The following is a 20,575-nucleotide window of genomic DNA, read 5'->3' on the forward strand; positions in this document are numbered from 1 at the left end:
CTGCTCTCTACACGCATGTCTGAGATGCCCGGAACCGCAGTGGCACCCAGGAGACAAAGTGTTGGTGAAAATGGCCGTGCAAGCGTTCCTCTATCCATGACAGCAACAAGGGGAACAACTGTCCAAAAACGGGAGTGTCAGAGTCAATTACGGACCCTCTTTCAAATTAAGTTTCTCCTTCCCTCTTGAAAAGGTAACGTAGAAATATCCAGTTTTAAACATAAAAGGCATGATCTTAAAACCTTCTTGCTACCAACACCTAGAATTTCTGGATAAAACATAACAAAAGTGACTTTAAAGGCTCTTAAGAGAGGGAACACCCCACATGTAGACAGGAGGGACCTGAAAACTATCACAATCTGGGGAGACAAGGACGAGTTACAATAGCGCCTCCTCCCAGAATCGGAGGCTCTGCCAAGAGGGTGGTTAGGAACGCAACATCTGAACAAAGCCAGGTCCCCCGGAAGGCTGCGCCACAGGACAGGACAGACATACCTGCTCCCGTGGGTAGGAGGCCAGGAAGCGTACCCGCCTCCAACAGAGCGGGATGGGGAGAGGCCTGCCCCTGACACTTGTTTACAATGTATACATACCATCGGGGGCAGGAATCCCCAAGCAAAGAAACTGACATAAAAATAAGTCCCAGCAAAGGGTTACCTGTGGGACACTGATGAGGTGCAGACCTGGCACCATCTGCAGGGGCTCCTGCAAGCCAGGACACAGCCGTTCTCACAGAAACCACACAAACATGCACTAGAGAAGAGCCACACAACAGCTACTCCAGGAAGAATAACAGAGACATGGAAAACAAAGCACTAAAACGAAAGATCTTGAGAAGCCGCACCCATAAGTTTGCAGACCAAAAAACCAAAAACCAAAGTGACCCAAATAATCCCCAGCCACAGATTTAATGTAAAGTGAATAGTTGGTCACACCTCCAAACACAAGGCAAAGCTCAGACCAATTTACTCATAAAAAAGAAAGGACAGTTATGCTCAAAACAAAAGCAGCTTGAAAATATCTCTAGGAAACATGAAATTACACAGAATAACATAACTGATTTTAAGAAATCCAAAAAGAATGTCTTGAAATAAAAACAACAAAGACCAACTCAACAGCTCAGCAGACAGATTTAATAGAAGATTCTGTATAGATAACCAAAGTTGGTATAACAAAGGGTAACCCAAATGAAATCATCCAGGATGCAGGAGAAAGGTGAAAAGAAGGAAAGCACAGAAGACAGCATGAGAAATGTGTATACGAGAGGAGGTCTAAAAAAACGTAATTGGAATTTCAGGCTGAGAGAGAGAGAACAGGCAGGAGCTACACAGGGAGACACTGCCGGCAGACTTTCTAGAAGCAAGGGAGGTGAAAGGCATCAACCACAGATTCAAAAACACCATGATCCCAAGTAGGATTAATGAAATCATGGAATCCACACCTAGACACAGTGAAGTACAACTGTAGAACACCAAGCATGGAAAGTCCTCAAAGCAGCCAGGCCAAAGAACGGCGGACCAGCAGCCAGCACGAAGCCAGAGAAGAGCAGGATGAGACTCCCAGCACGCGAGATACAAACGCCAATCTGAACGTCTACACCAGTAAGACTCTCTTTCAAGAACGAAGGGGAAATGAAAACAAAAATACAGCCAGGAAAATAAAAACCGGGAACACTTGGCAGAAGAAGGGTCTTGCTACAGGAAACACTAAAGCGTGTTCTTGAAGCAGAAGAAAGGTGGCCCCACATGAAAAATCTGAAAAGGAATAAAGGACAAAGAAGATGGGAAATACAACACTAAACCTAAACAAGAAAAATTGACCACTAAAAACCAAACCCCGTACTCATAAGCACAAAAAACCTGGAAGCAAGGAAGCTGTCCTTCAGCAGGCGAGTGATCGACAAACTGGCACCCACGCAATGGCACAGTGACAGGGCGAGGGCTGAGCAGGAAACAACTCACGTGAATCCTACATTCGCTTTGCTATGTGACTCAAAAAGTCAGACCCGAAAGGGCTATGTACTCCAAGATTCCATCTGTACCACATTCTGGAAAAGGCAAAACCATGGAACACACGTCAGCAGAGGCTGGGGAAGCAGGAGAGGCTGACTGCAAAATGGACACACGGGGGGGCGTGGGGGAGTGGGACTGCTCGGTAATGACCCCTGAGTGCTGGCTTAGAGTCTGAGACATCAGTCTGCACTCAAGGTTATTTTAACACGTGTATACAGACAGACGCATGCAGAAGTAAGTACAGACAGATGCCGGCACGTGAACGAGCATCCGTACACGGCTTCCCCGGCTCTGTCCACTGGGGCCTAGAAGCAGCAAGCACACCCAGTGCCCAGATCTTGGTTTCTAAATACCACCACCCAACAAAAGATACCAGGGCTCCTTGGGGAAATGGATGATTCTAGAACTGAGGCAGGGAAAGTACAAAATGAGCCTGGGGGACCGCGTAGTGCCAGAAAGCCAGGATGTGCTTACAAAACAAAGGACAGGTGTGTCAACGGGACAGGGGAGCCCACCTGAAAGAGCTCCCAGTGGCAGAGCTGCAACACTTGAGCAACAGCATAAATAAGGCAGTTTGGGGCTATAACTCAAAGTATAACATAAATAGACATGAGTCCATACCAACATAAACGCATAGTTAATAAACTAATTAATGGGGGAGAAGGGAGAAATCTTCCTTACAGAAGAAGTCCACATACAACGTGTGGCTACTGCTCCCCCAAGGAGGCGGCCCTTCATCTCCCTCCCTTGAGTGTGGGCTGGGCTTAGTGACTCGCTTCCAAAGAACAGAGTCTGCAAAGGGAGAAAACTGTACTTTGACAGGTGAAACTGGCAGACACTACCTGATACGACGTGATAAAAAGGGCACATCCCTCCGTGGTGTCATTCCCAGAAATCCCTAACCTGAGTCTAATAATGAGAAAACATCAGACAAACCCAAACTGAGGGAAGGTCTATAACTGACCAGTACTGTTCAAAACTGTCATGGTCATCCAAAAATAAGGAAAAGGGAGAAACCATCAAAGACCTGAGGAGGGTAAGGAGACAAGATCATGAAATGCAACATGGAATCTTGGATGGGATCCCAGATAGAAAAAGCAGACCAGGGCCAGCCCCGTGACCCAGTGGGTAAGCTCAGCGCACCCCACTTTGGGGCCTGGGTTCACATCCCAGACGCAGACCTATGCCACTTGTCAGCGGCCATGCTGTGGTGGCGATCCACATACAAAAGAGAGGAAGACTGGCAGCGGACGTTAGCTCGGGACAAATCTTCCTCAAAAAAAAAGCAATTAGAGGAAAGGCTGGTAAAATCCAAATATGCTTTGACAAAAGTGCTGTGGTATACAAGATGTTAACAGTAGGAAAGTGGAGTGAGGGGCATACAGAACTGTCTGAACTATCTCTGCAACTTTTCTAAATTAGTCCAAAATTAAGTTTATTTAAAGCAATAAACAAATAGCTGTATAGATGGATGGACTGTAGAGTTAAAAATTATTTAAAAACAAAAATAAAACAACCACTTTACACTCATTAGGATGGCTACTGAAAAAAAAACAGAAAACAACAAGTGTTAGCAAGGATGCGGAGAAACTGGAACCCTTGTGCACTGTTGGTGGGAATGTAAAATGGTGCAGCCACTGTGGAAAACAGCGTGGCAGTTCCTCAAAAAATTAATAGAATTACCATATGATCCAGTAATTCCACTTCTGGATATATACCCAAAAGAACTGAAAGCAGGGACTCAAAGAGATATTTGTACACCCATGTTCACCCATGTTCACAGCAGCAATACTCACAATAGCTAAAATGTGGAAGCAAACCAAGTGTACATCGACAGATCAATGAATACACAAAATGTGGTCTATCCATACAATGGAATATTATTCAGCCTTAAACAGGAAGGAAATTCTGACATATGCTACAACATGAGTAAACTTTGAGGACCCTATGCTAAGTCAAATAAGTCAGTCAAAAAAAGACAACTAGGGGCCTGTCCGGTGGCACAAGCGGTCAGGTGCGTGTGCTCCGCTGCGGTGGCCTGGGGTTTGCCGGTTCGGATCCCGGGCACGCACTGATGCACTGCTTGGCAAGCCATGCTGTGGCGGTGTCCCATATAAAGTGGAGGAAGATAGGCACGGATGTTAACCCAGGGCCAGTCTGCCTTGGCAAAAAAAAAAAAAAAAACAGGAGGATTGGCAGATGTTAGCACAAGGCTGATCTCCTCACCAAAAAAAAAAAAAAAAAAGACAATTATATGATTCCACTAATATGAGGTACTTAGAATAGTCAAAATCAGAGACAAAAAGTGCAATGGTGGGTGCCAGGGGCTGGGAGAAGGGGGGAATGGGGAGTTACTGTTTAAAGGATACAGAGTGTCAGTTTTACAAGATGAAAAGAGCTATGGAGATGGACGGTGGTGATGGTCGCACAACATTATGAATGTATTTAATACAACTGAACTGTGCACTTAAAAATAGTTAAGATGGGGCCAGCCTAGTGGCATATTGGTTAAGTTCACGCACTCCACTTCAGCGGCCTGGGGTTCACAGGTTCAGATCCCAGGCGCAGACCTATGCACCGCTCATCAAGCCATGCTGTACTGGTGACCCACATACAAAACAGAGGAAGACTGGCACAGATGTTAGCTCAGGGCCAATCTTCCTCACCAAAAAAATAATAATTATTAAGATGGTAAATCTTATGTTAACTGTATTTTAAAATTTTTAAAAACCATGACAAAAACGTACATGGAGGTATAAACAGAGTTTAAGCATTCTACAGTCCTTGTACTATCCAAGAGGAAAGTGAAGGTGCTGATTAAATTTAGACTTACGTAATTTAAGCGTAAATGTAGGATTTAATAAGCTCACTGCTAAAAGAATGGAAACTGAGTCTATTATAACTTCAAAATGGGTAAAGAGAGAATTTTAAAAAATCTCCTACAAAAAATAATCCAAAGAAGGTAAAAAGGAGGAAAAAAGAAACAAAACAGTGGGACAAACAGAAAGCCCAAATTAAATGATAGATGTAAGCTCAAATACATCAGTGATTACATGAAATGTAAATGAACTAGATTATCTACTAAAAAGACAAAGACCGTCCGAATAATTTTAAAAAATCAACTCTTGGGCTGGCCCCGTGGCATAGCAGTTAAGTGCACGCGCTCTACTGCTGACGGCCCGGGTTCAGATCCCAGGCGCACACTGATGCACTGCTTGTCAGGCCATGCTTTGGCGGCGTCCCATATAAAGTGGAGGAAGATGGGCACAGATGTTAGCCCAGGGCCAGTCTTCCTCAGCAAAAAGAGGAGGATTGGCATGGATGCTAGCTTGGGGCCGATCTTCCTCACAAAAAAAAAAAAAAAAACCAACTCTATGCTGTTTACCAGATATATATCTAAAACATAAGATGCAAAGATATTGGAAGGTAAAAGATAGAAAAAGACCAGAATCATGTCTGATCTATTCACACAAACTTCCAAAGCATAAACGCCACAGAAATCAGGACAGTGTTGACTTTGAGGCTGGGGGGTGGGGGAAGGAGAGCAAGAGGAAGAATCCAGGTCCAGCATGGTACTGTTTCTTACCTGCAAAGGGATCAAGTGGTGTTTACTGTGTGCTCATTTGTTAGGCTGTATGTAAGTTTTACGTACTTTGCACTTTTCTATACATATGCCACACGTCACAGTCGTTTATAACAAGTATAATAAGGTTTTATGGACCCCACCAGAGACCATTTTTCCAGGCCCTGCCTATGATATAGATCTCTCCTGCAATAACTCAGATTAAAGACCAAACTTGCTCACTGCCTAAAGCAGTGTGACCTGAGTCCAGCTAGAATCAAATGTCTAAAATATAGACTTCTAACACTTTGAAATTAGTCAATTCAATATCTAATAAATTTCCTTCCAAATGCTAACAAAAACCAAATCGATTAAATAAAAGTAATCAATTCAACACACATGGACTTCATACCGGGCATTGTGGCAGCAACTGGGACATTAAGACTGACCCCAAGCCTGCCCTCCATGTTACAGCTCCAGGCTGGAACCCACCACACATGACCACGTGAGGGACGAGGGCAATCACTTGACAGGAGAAAGTCACACGACAGCTATCCTCAACGCACGGAGGGCAACCTTCTCTCTGCAACATGCAGGAGAAAAGATCAAAGGTCACAGGAAGGCAGATTTGGGCTCAGTCAGAGGGGTCTGAAGAGAGACCTTCCATGCAGGGGCACTAAGGAAGTGAGGCCTGCCGGGTAAGTTCTGCCTCCAGCCTTCTTTACTCCTGGTTTCCACTTTTAAGGAGAGAGGGCCCTTCAGAGACTGAGTCTTCTCTCTGGTTTGGATTTCTACCACAACAGGAAGAAATCCTCTGACAAGGAACACACCTTAACAAAGAACCTGGAAGAAGAATACCTTTGTGATGACCCCAGGCTGTTCCAGACCGTCACCATCCAGTGCCCGCTGCGGCTGCTCCATGTCCCCTGTCCTCTCTCCATCGGGGTCTTCCAGCTAAGAGGGGAAGGGCCAGAGAAGAGCATTTATAGCAACATCCAGAACTATAGCCTCGGGCCCTCCCGGCCCCCTTCCTGCCTCCCCACACCAACTCTGCACCACTGCTCCCCTCCAGCCCCTGAAACAGTTTAAATAACTCAGAATTAACTGAACTTCCCTAATTTGAGAAAACTAGATCATAGCAATCATTGTCTCCACCAAAAATGAAATGAAGCTATAGGCAGAGGACTCTGAGTGGCACAGGGTCCTTCACCAGGTGTCACTGCCACCATGGGAGCATGGCTGGCACTGGCAAGACTACCCAGCAAACACCACAACCCACGCTCTACCCAGCCCTCCCCGGCTGAACTCCCTCAGCACACAGGAGCCTCCAGGACCGACGGCCTGCACATCTAGACAGCCAAGGAAGCCCAACCAGTATTGCTGCTGGGTCTCTTCTCAACGCTCCACCCTCAAATCCTTCTTTTCTGATCCACCCGCTCCAGCAGGTACCCTTATCTCACCCCAGGCTTTAAAACAGGCACATAAATCGCTCCCCAGCCAGACGAAGGAAAGGCATCAGCTCAGATACATCAAAATGAATCCATGATTTACAAGGTAAGGCCTAGCCTTGGAACTTTACATTAAACACGACATTTCCTTTGAAATAAACAAGATGTTGGCAAGTTAACAATGAACCTGCTGACAGGGAACGCCAGGGCACCAAACCAGCCGAGCCCGAGGTGCCTCCACCTTCAAACTAAGTCTGCCAATGGCATCCGGCTTGCTCAGAAGCTCTTCCTCCAGTTCAGTTATTCTAGCCTAAGCCTTCTGAATTTCAAGCTGATTCTGATCTACGAGCAAATACATCCTGTCCTTTCAAAAGGTAAAGGTAATTATTTCGCTTACACTCTCTGAACTTGGGAGGCCCGTCCACTCCATCCTGCCACCTGTCAAATCGAACTTCAACAGCCTTTCTCTAAAAACAACCGTCAGATGGATCCCATCTTCCCTCCTACTGGGTGCCTGTTATGGTCAAATTGTGACTCCAAAGTACCCACGTTGAAGCCCTAACACCCCCCACACACCACCCCCTGCACTCGGAGACAGGGCCTTCAAGGAGAAGATTAAGGTTAAATGAAGCCCTAAGGGTGGGACCTGATACAATAGGACCGTGGCATTACAAGAAGAGGAAGAGACACCAGGGCACTCTCTCTCTCACGTGGGGACACACTGAGACAGCGGCCGTGTGCAAGCCAGGAAAAGAGCTCGCACCAGAAACCAACCCTGCCAGCACCTTGATCTCAGACGTCCAGCCTCCAGAAGCACGAGAAAAGAGCCACGCAGTCTGAGGTACTCTGTTATGGCAGTCAAGCAGACTAACACAGATTTGGGTACCGAGAGTGGGGTGCTGCTGTAATAAATACCTAAAAACGTGGAAACAGCTTTGCAACCGGATGATGGGTACAGGCTGGAAGCGTTTTGAGGTGCATATTAAAAAAGATTTCCACGAAGGGATGATCAGCAAAAATATGAATGTTAAAGCTGATTCTAGTGAGGCCTCAGATGTAAACAAGGAACATGCTATTGGAAGCTGGAGGAAACGCAATCTGTGTAATAACGCGGCAAAGAGCTTGGCTGAATTGTGTTCTAGTGTTTTGTGGAAGGCAGAACTTGAGAGCAATGAAACTGACTATCTAGCTGCAATTTCTAGCCAAAGTGTTGATGGTGCAGCCTGCTTCTCCTCCCTGCATATAGTAAAATGTGAGAGAAAAGAGATACATTAAAGGAATTGTTAAGCAAAAAAGAAACCAGAATTTGAAGATTTCGAAAATTCTTGGCCTATCCATAATGCAAAAAAGGTGAAAGCTTGTTCTGGAGAGAACACCAGGGGTGTGGCTGGACAGTCGTTTCAAAGACATCACTCATGGAGTTAATCAGCCATCTCAGCAGATCCAGTAATGGAGATGGGATTACATCAGCAGAGACACCACCAGTCTGCACCAAAGGGAACAGAGACAGGATGAAATAAAGAAAGGCTTTCGGACTTCTGAGACTCCACAGGACAGGACAATAGAGCTATTTGGCCATGAACGTGTGTTATCCTTCAAGAAAAGGGAAGAATGACCAGAGGTCATCAGGCTGCCACTCCCACCACAGGCCCAGGGGACAAGGCTGTTTCCTCCTCAGTGTCAGAGGGTGGGGTCCCCTCCTCAATTTCAGCACGCCAGAATGCCTCAGCCCAGGGCCAGGGGGGTGATGCTGCGGCCTCATGGGCCCAGAGGGCAGAGCATCCAGCCAAAGACGAGTATTCTTGAGCCTTAAAATCAAACAGATTTTGTCTACTAGGTTCTGGACTTGCCAGGGACCTGTCATCCCTTTCTTCTTTTCCATTTCTCCCTTTTGAAATGGGATTGTGTATCCTATGCCTGTCCTACCGCAGTATTTCGGAAGCACATAATTTTGGCTTCACAACTTCACAGCTGGAGAGGAATTTGGCCTCAGGATGAGTCCTACCTCAAGTCTCACCCATCTCTGATTAGATGATATTTAGACGAGACTTTGGACTTGGAATAAATGCTGGAATGAGGTAAGACCTTTAGGGCTGTTGGGGTGGGCTGAATGTATTTTGCATGCAAGGACATGAATTTGGGGGGCCAGAGGGCAAAATATTATGGACTGAACTATGTCCCTTGAAATTAATATGTTGAAGCCCTAACCCCCATGTGACTATATTTGAAGATAGGTCCTGAAGATGGTAATTAAGGTTAAATGAGGGCATAGGGTGGGACTCTAATCTGACAGAACTAGCGTCCTTATAACAAAAGGAAAAGACACCAGAGCTCTCTCTCTCTCTGCACACACAGAGAAGAGGCCACGCGAGAACACAGCAAGAAGGCAGCATCTACAAGTCATGAAGAAAGCTCTCACCAGAAACCAACCCTGACAGCACCTTGATCTCAGACGTCCAGCCTCCAGAACTGAGAGAAAATAAATGTCTCTTATTTAAGCCACCCAGTCTGTGTGGTATTCTGTTATGGCAGCTTGAGCAGCTTAAGACACTGCCTTTAAATCTCCCCCGATCTTCTCTCTCCCTTTCTTCCAGCTGACCTTCTCCCTACTGCCTTCCCCATACAGCCCAGACCCCCAACGGCCCTCACCTTAGACACTCTCAACTTTAGTTCAACCCAAATGCCAGCCAAGGCAGAGCTGCATGAGCACGTCATCAGACAGTAGAAACCTAGCTCCCACCACCTACCATCCGTCTCTTAACTATTCAATTCCAGTGTACATGTACAGCAGTATCAGAACTGTTAACCCTGACCCCCTGGGACACAACTTTCCCAACTAGAGTACAGTGTTCATACACAGTTCCCTTTGCCTTCAGTCTTACAAACTCCACTCATTCCAAAGTTACTCAGGTCAGCCCCCTTCCCCTCAACCCCTCCAGTGAGGTTGCTTTATACATCTGTAAAACAGTTAGGGTCTTTTGTTACAGACTGCATTCCACTCTGGGATCCCCCAATCTCCTGAACGATCTTTTTAAATTTGCATACAAATATTTTTTAATTTGATTTTTTAAAATTTACATCATACAGAACAGTTTCATTGCCCTAAAAAATCCCAAGCTTTACCTTATTCGACCCTCCCCTCCACCAACCTCTGGCAACTACTGATCTGTTGACTGTCTCTATAGTTTCATTTTCCAGAATGTTATATAAACAGAATGACACGGTACGTAGCCTTTCAGACCGGCATCTTTCAACTCAGCAGTATGCATTTAAGGTTCATCCATGTCTTTGTATGTCTTGAATGCTCATTCCTTTTTATTGCTGAATTTGTACTGCTGGTGGGGATCCAAAATGCTACATCCACTTTGGAAAACATTTTTGGCAGATTTTTAAAAGGTTAAACACACACCTACCATAGGATCCAACCACACCACTCCTAGGTATTGATCCAAGAGAAATGAAACCATAGGTCAGAATGCCAAAAATTTCAAAGTATGACAAGACATTGTGTTGGCAAGGCTGTCAGGGAGCAGGCAATATCACACTATGCTAATGGAAATGCAAATGAATAGGTCCCTTATGGAGTAGACTTAGCAACAGCCAACAAAACTACAGATACACTCACCTTTTGACTACTTCTAGGAACTTAACCTGAGAATATACTTCCTATGATATAAAAAGACATATGAACAAGGTCATTCACCACAGCACCATTTGTGAAGCAAACTACTGGAAACAGTCTGAATGCCCATTCAGGGGGCACAACTGAATATGCTACAGTGCCTCCACCCAATTGACGTGCTATGCAGCCACAAAAAATGAAGGAGCAAGATCTCTGTGAACTGACAGGGAGTGATTCCAAGGTTCACTGTTGCAGGAAAACAGCCAAGTGCAAAAGATTATCCATAGCATGCTCCTTCTCATATAAAAACGGGATATAAGAAAACAAACATGAATTTACTCCTCTGTGCGAAAAGTAATACCAGAAGGATAAACCAAAAACTAGACAGACTGTTCATGTACGGGGTGGGTGAGTGGAGTGGGAAGAAGGGAGAAATGGGAACAGGTTGTGGCAAGAGGAGGAAGCGACATTCTCAGCGTACAGCTCTGATTCTCAGAACCTCAGTAATTAATGTTTCACTTACTCAAAAATAATGAACTAAAATCAGCCTGGATGTGAGAAGAACCAAAACAGAATACAAACAATAAAACAATAAACTGTGTTACAAATGAATAAAATGACCACAATGAAGAGGCAAGGACTAACCTAATAACTTGGGAACACTAAACAATAAACTTTGGAATGATAAAGACAAAAAGAACTATATGCAAGTATTCTACTCTAGTTAGTAAATTTGTTTTTCACAGGGGTGAGGGTTAGCAATTCTAAAACTAATTTGTGTGTATTTTAAGATGGACCAAATAAGCCAATATATTGTAGATAAGGAAGCCAGGTTTCTCACTATTCGAAAAAGGAATTAAAAATAAGGAGAGGGAAAAGCTAGAATGAATTCTGTGGTGTTGGACTGGAACTGAAGGTATTCATGTGAACTCATGGTTTTTATTATACATATAAACAGACAAAAAAATAGATACAGATGTGTAAATATACATATATTTCCTAGCTCTCTGTTGAAATAGCCTAGAAGCAATGACATCCCACTAGCAATAAGCACACCTAGCACCCAGATCTTGGTTTCTAATTACCATTCTCACTAAAAGGAACCAGGGCTCCTTGAAGAAATGGCTGGTTACAGGGCTGTGACAGGGAAAGGACAAAATAAGCCTGGAAAACCTTGGTGCCAGAAAGTAAGGTGCCAGAAAATGATGAGGACATGTTGAAAGGACACAGACGCCAATTCAGAGGTGCTCCCAGTGGCCAAATCTGTGTATTTCAGCAACAACATAAACACTGATATGGTTGATATGATGGATTCAAACCCATAAAGGGGCCAGCCCGGTGGCACAAGGAGTTGGGTGTGCACGCTCTGCTGCAGCGGCCCGGGGTTCGCCAGTTTGGATCCTGGGAGTGCACTGATGCACTGCCTGGCAAGCCATGCTGTGGCAGCGTCCCATATAAAGTGGAGAAAGATGGGCATAGATGCCCAGGGCCAGTCTTCCTCAGCAAAAAGAGGATTGGCATGGATGTTAGCTCAGGACTGCTCTTCCTCACACACACACACAAAAACAAAAAACCCATAGAATAACCATCTGTGAGTCCACACTGATATAAGTAATTGACTAAACAAATAAACTGGGAAGAACAACAGTTCCTCCTTAGAGTAGAATGCCAATTAACATGTAGACAGAATCATGAGGACAGAAAGTCATCATTTGGCCAACACCACCGTAATAACTGTGGTAGGCAAGAATCACCAACGGAAGCTAAAATTAATGAAAGAAAGTAGGACAAGAAATAGGATATGTGCAGGGTCTCTAAACATCTCCACACAATATACATATTAAGGGGCCTGGGCCGGCCCCGTGGCTTGGTGGTTAAGTGCGCGCGCTCCGATGCTGGCGGCCCGGGTTCGGATCCCGGGCGCACACCAAGGCACCACTTCTCCCTCCATCCTGAGGCTGAGTCCCACATACAGCAACTAGAAGGATGTGCAGCTATGACATACGACTATCTACTGGGGCTTTGGGGGAAAAAATAAATAAATAAAATCTTTAAAAAAAAAAAAAAAAAGGGGCCGGCCCGGTGGCGCAAGCGGTTAAGTGCGCGCTCCGCTGTGGTGGCCCGGGGTTCGATGGTTCGGATTCCGGGCACGCACTGACACACCGCTTGTCAAGCCATGCTGTGGCGGCGTCCCATATAAAGTGGAGGAAGATGCGCACGGATGTTAGTTAGCCCATGGCCAGTCTTCCTCAGCAAAAAGAGGAGGATTGGCAGATGTTAGCTTAGGGCCAATCTTTCTCACACACACAAAAAATATATATATATATACCTATTAATACAAAGGGAACATTGGCAACTTCTCTGTCAAGAGGAATCCGGCAGCCCACCTTAATCAAGCGATCCAAGTCAGCACCACGAGCAGTGAGACGCATCAAAGAGCAACACCTCACACACTAGGCGGGTGCATCACTGCCACAGTGTTCTGGCCAGAACGCAAGACCTGACTTCAATCAGGAGGAAGCATCGAACAAACCCCAACTGGCAGGTATTCTACAAAACAGCTAGCGAGTACTCTTCAAAAGTGTCAAACTTATACAAGACAAAGAAGACTGACAAACTGACCCAGGTTGGAGGAGACTAAGGTGACATGGCACTGAAATGCAACACAGAATCCTGGACCAGAAAAAGGGCCTTGGTGGGACAATAGGGAAAATGTGAAGAAGCGCTACTGATTGGCTCACAGCACTGTTTCAATGTTAACTGAAACTGATCGCCATAACTACACTATGATCACACAAGATGTTAACGTTTCAGGAAGCTAAGTGAAGGGTATCCAGGAACTCGGTGCTATTTTCGCAAATTTTTTATTATAAGTCTGACATTACTTCAAAGTGAAAAGCTAAAAAATATAAAGCTTTTAATTTAAAAAAGACCTCCAATTTTATAGTAAAAATAAAAAATTAATAAATATTCATTATACAATATGAGCTTTTCTCCTCCAAGAGGCTAGGCAGGAAACATACAGAGAAAAGCCACTGGGTGTAAAACTCGCCTCTCGACGTAGCTTTCATCTCCTCAGCTGTGATGCAGACATGGCTGCTGAGAACTGGGGCTCTACCCAGGAGAAACAACAAGAGGACGATAACCACGATGAACAGCACTGACATCCGACCTCAGGCCTGCAAGGTGGCAGGAGTGAAGGGAGAGTGAACTGGACAGAGGCTGGTCCAAAGGCTCGGCCACCAGAGTTCTGGCCAGCTGCTCCCCAGGCAACATGGGAGCACTGTGGTTAGGTCTTCCAATTTTTCAAAAGAAGCAAAATTCCAGATTTGTAGGTAGAATATCATAACCTACATACTGGCAATGATTCCATCTTTTTCAATAAGGCAGGCCAGACACATGATTTTGAGTCAAATACTGCCCTCAGCCACTAGTTTTCCAGCTCATTCTAGCAAACACCTAAACCTCCACCTACCCTGTTGCACACAGCAAGAGACACTCACAATTCAAGGCCCCTCACTGATAAGGCACACAAGAAGAGGCCCCAAGGAGAGCCCACCCACGGGCAATCGGAGGCCCCAGGGAGGCCATGCAGGGCAAGCACCCTCAGCACTCCCCATGCCCACTTCACCTGCCACACCTGCCCCCAGCAGCTCGCAGGCCTCAAGCAGCAGACGGTGGCATCTCCTCCAGCAAGACACCATTTCTGCAACACGTTCCCTCCTCGTCCCACGTTCAGAAAGAAGGTGAAGGACACAGAATGACAAGCAAGTGGATTTGAGAGCGGGTGAAAGAATATTTTAAGTGTCCAAAGAAACACCTGTCAGAAGAGCTGATGCACACAGCCACACCCAGGGAACTCACACCTGTAAAGCTCACACTGCCAAAGCACCGACACTGATGCTCGCCCTCAAACAGTCAACCCAAAAGTTCTCAACACCACGTAACAAAGATAAAACACTTCTTAGGAGTAAAACCACAGAAACAGACTCTCCTCTTGTAAACCAGAATAAAACCCTCTTTCCCCACTTTTGATAGGCAAAAACAGACCAAAGACCACTCTTAGTAAATTACGCTAGCAATAACTAGAAGATAAACAAAATGTGAAAACACAATACTGAGTAAATGTACCTGAACCACTCTTGCCCCATTAGGGGTGCCACCCCACGATGTGCTTTTGCAAACATCCCCTCCTCCCTGGAGTCCACCCTCGGCAGCTACCGGACTCTCCTTCTGGACAGGCGCATCGACAGCCGAGCCCTTCCTCTTCGCCGTCTTTTTCTTCGAATGCACACAGTCACCTTTTGTTTTTCTCTGTCGGAAGTGAGCAAGCTGCGCAAAAACGTAGAGAAATAGTAAAGGCAAAGATAAGTGAGAAAACAGTAACAGGACCACAAAGTCAACGAGCCCGTGGGGCACATGAGGCTCCAGGGCTGGCCCAGCCCACTCAGCCACACCTGGCCAGACTCACGTCAGCCAATAGACCCCTGCCCAAAAATACTGCCTTCATTAATATCTCTGACGCTAGGAATTAAGTTCAGAATTACACCCAAAGAGTCTAATAATGAGGACTGTTAATTACGTTTACAAACAAACAAAAGAAAGCAATACAGTCTATTAGCAGAACAGCTTTTCTAGTCCCTGGCTAGAAAATAAAATTTTAGAAAATACACTTTTTAAAAGACAGCTTAATCAAAGCATGATTAAGGTTTAAAACTACATAAAAGCTAAATCTCTCCCTTTTTGCCCCCATTTCCCCCAATCAAGGAAATATATAGCCTGGCCAAAACTTCCTAGCCATAGATTCTGAGACAAGGTACAGAAATAGCAAAAAATTAATTAAGCCAGGTCAATCTAACATCCTCCTTTATGGAATCAGCTGTTCTATTTTTCATGACACAGCTCACCAAAGCACCAGGGACCTCCACAGAATGTCGCCCATCAGAAGGCACAACCTAGCTCTGTTCAGTCCCTCAGACCCGAGGGTTTTAGACTCTGTTCACACACATCTCCCACTAACACCTTACTCAAAACGTATGATATCTAACATCAGCTTTTCACAGGGGGATATCAGTTCCTTCAAATGACAACTGTGGTCATAAAAGCAAATGCATTGAACAAACGTTCGTGTAAATGATAACAGAAATGCACAAATTTCACAGACACAGGAAAAACACACAAGGCCACTTGAGAAAAACTGTCTCTCAAGGACAGACACTGCCTTCAAAACCAGCCCCATTCCAGCCAATCTAACCACCTGTGAGTGCCCTTCCTGCACCACAGTCCTCATCTCTGGCCTGTGGTCACCCAACAAGAGGCGTCTTGTTTCTTCTAGCAACGAGGTTAATCTTCCTCATCATCCTCAACGCTCCTTGAAAGCACATTTACTTACGTTTACACACCAAGCCAAGCTTGGAGAACACACACAGCAAGTATTCAACTCCAGTTCATTTTCGTCTCTACACAGGTTTGTGTGCCAGACACACGCAAAGGAAGAAAAAAGCCCGCCACAGCCTCCCTCCTCAAACCCCAGTCAGAAGTTTCACCTTCACAGGAAGCCTGAACAAGGCCACTGTCCTCTGCCTGTCACTCTACCATAGGATGCTGCTATCCCTGTCACTGCCTCACACCACTCACTGTGCTCTGAATGGTCTCTTTAGTGCAGTGGCCCTGTGGTTTCCTCCAGGGAAGAACTGGCACTGAATACCCTCGTACTAGCTGACCCATGGGAAATTCCCATGTTTGACGACGTCTGACCTCAAACACAGCAACTTCACCTGGCTCTACCTAATACTCCACCAGCACTGTAAAGGCTCTCACTCATTCCTAGACAGAGCAGTGACTTCCCACAGCCAGACGGGGTGGGGCTGGTGCTTGCTCCACTCCGCCTTTAGAGCCCAGATCTATTCGGCATATGCTTTAATCCCCACGACATGCCCCCAAAACAGTGAGTGACAGAAGGTGTTTCCGTGAAAACTGCGGCAGAAAAGAGATAATAAAAGCATCCTTGGAGACATGTGACTCCAGGACCACACCGAGTTCACTGGGGCGTCCACAACCCAGGGATGTAACACACACCCCGGGAGCTCGGTCCGGGCGTCTGGAGCTTCCCCAGGAACCCCGGCAGAGCTCCTCCACCCTCCCCTGCTCAAGACGGTCCGCATGGGCCCTAAGGCCAACTAGGAGAGAACAGGAGCTTCTGGACCCCGGGAATATGAAGCGGTTCGTCAGCGGGAGGTGTTCTGCAGTGTAAACAACTCACGTGTTCCTGGAACATCATTCGGAGACTTTTTTATATTTAAAAAATGGCAGAATTGCAAACAAAACAAAACTCTACATGTAGTTCTAAAGCGATAGAAGCGGAGATGAGCCCTCGGGAGAGCGCCTGTGTAGCCCAGGACTGCAGGGAGTCCTCCAGGAACCCGAGCTCGGATGAGGCGAGCAGGTGCGCGCAGGCGCGCGCCGGCCGGCCGAGAACCAGGACGCGCGGTGCGGTGACTGCGCCCAGCCCTTCACTCTCTCCGGGGTCGGATGTGGCGGGCGGGCAGGGACGGCGCGTTTCTAAGCCAGCGCGTCCGTTAGCGCGCCTCGGTGAAGGGCGGCCAGCACCCCTGGACGCGCGGGAAGACGGCGGGGTAGAGGGGTCCCTGGGCGACAGTGACAGCGCACGGCCGAGACCCTTGCCCCGCCCCGCCCTCCAGCGCGCAGGCGCAGCCCCGCAAGTCCCGGCGTGCCCCGCACCCCGCCTCCCCAAGCGGCGCCGCGCGTTCCCAGCCGCTGATTGGCTGAGGCCACGGAGGGGGCGGGCCCGGCGGAGGGCGGCGGATTCAAGATGGCGGCGGCCAGGAGGCGGCTTCCAGCCGAGCCGGTGGCCAGGGCAAGACTGCGGCGGGGCCCGCCTGACTACATCGGCTCCCGACAGGGGCGGTGGCGGGCGCCGGAGCCCGCCCTCAGGAGTCCACGCCGAGGCAGCAGGAGGAGGCGGCGCTGCCGTTTACCTTCGCTCTCCCGGCCTCCACCTTCCTGCGCCGCTGCTCTTGCTCATCTTCTTCCATCTCCCTGCGGGCCTCCTCGCGGGTGGCCCCGGAGGTGGCAGGGCCGCCGCGCCGCCTTCGCTCTATTTACGCTCCCTCCCCCTCGCCTAGCTCGCCCTCCCCTCCCCGCGACAACTGTCACGCAGACGTGGGTCCGCCTCGCGCCCGGCCCCGCCCCTGCTCCCGCCGCCAATCAGGGGGCCGTGTTCTTGAGCGCGCGCACGCGCGCTCGGGGGGCGGGCTAAGCAGAGCTCCGCCCCTGCCGGCCGCCCGCCCCCGATTGGTGTGCTGACGCTCCCACCTCCCTCCGGGCAGGACCAATGAGCAGGCGCGGCGCCGCGGAACTGGCTGTGGTTGGTCGGTTTTAAAGGGACCGAGGGGCCTGCCGTCTGCGCGCGCGGCAGGCAGTGTTTCCCGGGACGCGGCGGGGGCTCCAGGCTGTCCCGCGAACGCGGGACCGGAGCGGGTGTGGCCGTCGGCCTTTGTCCCCGACCGGTCCGTCGGTCGTTAGCCGTGAGCCTGGGGGCTGAGGCGGCCACGGACGCGCGGGGGCCCGCTGAGTCTACGCCCTGTCCTCCGGGGCCCCTTCGGGAGTGCCCCGGGACCCAAGGCACCTTGTCCTCAGGGGTGTGAGCCCCGGTCCCGCCCCGCCTGCCCGGCCGCGGCATTTGTCCCCCTCGCCGTCGCGGAGGCCGGCAGTCATCCGGACCAGTCCCGTGCGCCCTCCGGCTGTGACTCCGCTGCCCGAGCCCGCGGGCGCCGGCCCCAGGAGCCCAAGCCTCGTGGCCCAGAGTCGTCCGTTCAGTGCACTCGGGCCGGGACCTCGGCCCTCGGAGCCCGGAGTCGCGGGACGGGCGGCCGTGCCATCCCGGGCCCGTGCGCTCCTCCTGGGGACACGCGCCGGGTCGGGGTCTCCGGTGTAACGCGGCTGCCCGCGGCTGCAGCTTCCAGGCGGTGCAGAATCAGACCAGGACTTCTAAGAAGGGCGAGACCAGACTCAGCAGAGGGCCCCACAGTTGGCCCACCCGACTCTGCCATAAAGGAGCCCCCAGTCAGCGTGTCCGCTGGGAGACGAGCCGGTGGGGAGCTTGGGGAGAAGGGCAGGCCAACGGGCAGACCCACTCCTGGGATGCCGTCTGCTCCCGCCAGCACAGTCTCTGGAAGCCCAGGATGGAAGGGGCTCCAGAGGGCCTCCTTGCCAAGGCCTGTGGTCTCCTCAAGGAGCAAAATTCAGGGAGGATGCCGTTTTAAACGTCGCAGTAGTTGTACCCAGTTCTAAATCACCAGGGGGAGAGAGCTGGTTCAGGGAAAGGCAGAAACAGTCTGTTCTCAAGTGGAAAAGGATTAAGGTTTTGAAATGTTTGACTAAATCATTCCAAATATATTGTAAATAGTTATTAAAAAGGAATGTGCTGTACTTGCTGCTCAATTTTGCTGTGAACCTAAAACTGCTCTAAAAAATACAGTCTTGAAAATTTTTTTTTTTTAAATGTGACTTTGGTTATAAATTCATGGTCTGTGTGGGAATCTGAAGTCTCATGAAATCATTGTTTGTTGCTTAGCTTCAAACTTCACTTGAACCTGTTTGTCCAGATAAGGAAACAGTGCTGAGTTTTTTCCTAGCCTACAGTTGGTTTAGGTTAACAATCAAATGCTTTCTGTGTAACCAAGCTCATTGGAAGCTGATAAGCTCTGACTAATTGACGTTAACCCAAGCGTCCTGCCTGCACCTTTTGTGACTCTAGTGTAACTGTATCTGGGTTACAGGTGGGCACCTGGGGGGGCCATGATGCTCTCACCAAATGTTGATCTTGTTTACCTAAATGTGCTTAACATTCTTGGTCTCATTTTACCTTTTCTCATCACTGTTGGTAGCATCCCATTTACCATCAAAAGGAAAATGAAAGTGTGGGAGATCAAAATTGGCCACCCTTAAATGTGTCTCCTTACCTTGATTATTTTCTCTGACGGACATTTGACCTTCCCCAAACTGCCTAAAGAATTTAACATAGAAGACCTGTTTCAGGAAGGAGCCACTGTCATATGATGGCTGTAATATAATGCAAAATAGATGTTACAATAGGAAAGGCACCAAGACCCTCTTATCAAAAATTCTGTCTCTTCCTGGCCGCATTCTCTAGGTGGCCCTGAAAAGAGTTGCCAGACAAACATTAACGTTTATAAGGGAAATCTCTGTTTGTAAAGGTATTTCCCTCTCTGTACTGGGAAGAGGGGAGATGACCTTATCTCTAGAAACTTATCAATGTGGAAGGTGAGACCTTAAATCTGGGTAATAACCTTACTCTTGTTTACTGTGCTTTTCTGGTAATCTCCCATAACTGACTCCCCCCTCCCCCAACATCCTCCTTTGTCTTTCGCTGAAGACAGTATTTAAGATGAGAATCTCTGCCATTTTGTTGAGAAACTCAGTTTCCCTGGTTTCTCCCTTGTATAAATATTATTAAACTTGGTATTATTTTCTCTTGCTAACCTGTCTTTTAATTATTTGGCCAGCCATAAGAACCTTAAGGGAAAGGATGGAGGGGGATTCTCCCTCTTCCCCAACAAAAGTAAAACCCCCAGGTTCGAGTCTGTAAATGGAATAGCACCACATTTCAGTTGCGGAATTAGGAAATCAGAGTCCAGGCAGATGCCAAGGACAGGTGGGATCCGCAAACACGGGAAGAGACCCGGGAAACCCCTGAACAGCTGTGCCTCGATTTCCCTGTGTGAGAAGTGTCAACACCCCTGAAACTTGGCCCTCTACAGTCTGGGACGTTGGAGAGCTGGGCAGGATGGCAGCACTTCAGGTACCCTGCAGCTGGAGAGAAGGCAGCATAAAAAGCGTGATTGTGCAGGGCTCATCGAAGCAAACGCTCCGTGGTTTCTGGGTTTCC

General features: G+C 48.0%; 1 protein-coding gene across 11 annotated transcripts in view; it reads right to left on the bottom strand.

Annotated features, from left to right (window-relative positions):
• PCNT (pericentrin) overlaps positions 1-17,762 on the bottom strand; it is a 151,041-nt gene extending 133,279 nt beyond the window's left edge. For 8 of the 11 annotated variants that reach the window (XM_087417893.1, XM_087417888.1, XM_087417884.1 and 5 more), the window contains exons 1-3: positions 17,643-17,762; positions 14,776-14,976; positions 6,433-6,528 (exon numbers count right to left, since the gene is read on the bottom strand). In XM_087417893.1, coding sequence (XP_087274019.1) covers positions 6,433-6,528; positions 14,776-14,976; positions 17,643-17,699 — 354 coding nt within the window. In that variant the 5' untranslated portion in view covers positions 17,700-17,762. Of the gene's footprint in view, positions 1-5,986; positions 6,247-6,432; positions 6,529-14,775; positions 14,977-16,906; positions 17,295-17,642 lie in introns of those variants that run through there. The other 3 variants (XM_087417887.1, XM_087417892.1, XM_087417890.1) reach the window with 3 other exon arrangements.
• Between the last annotated feature and the right edge of the window lie 2,813 nt (positions 17,763-20,575).

Source organism: Ceratotherium simum, chromosome 27 (assembly GCF_057802395.1).
Source record: "Ceratotherium simum simum isolate JZ-2026a chromosome 27, ASM5780239v1, whole genome shotgun sequence".
Lineage (NCBI taxonomy): Eukaryota > Metazoa > Chordata > Mammalia > Perissodactyla > Rhinocerotidae > Ceratotherium > Ceratotherium simum.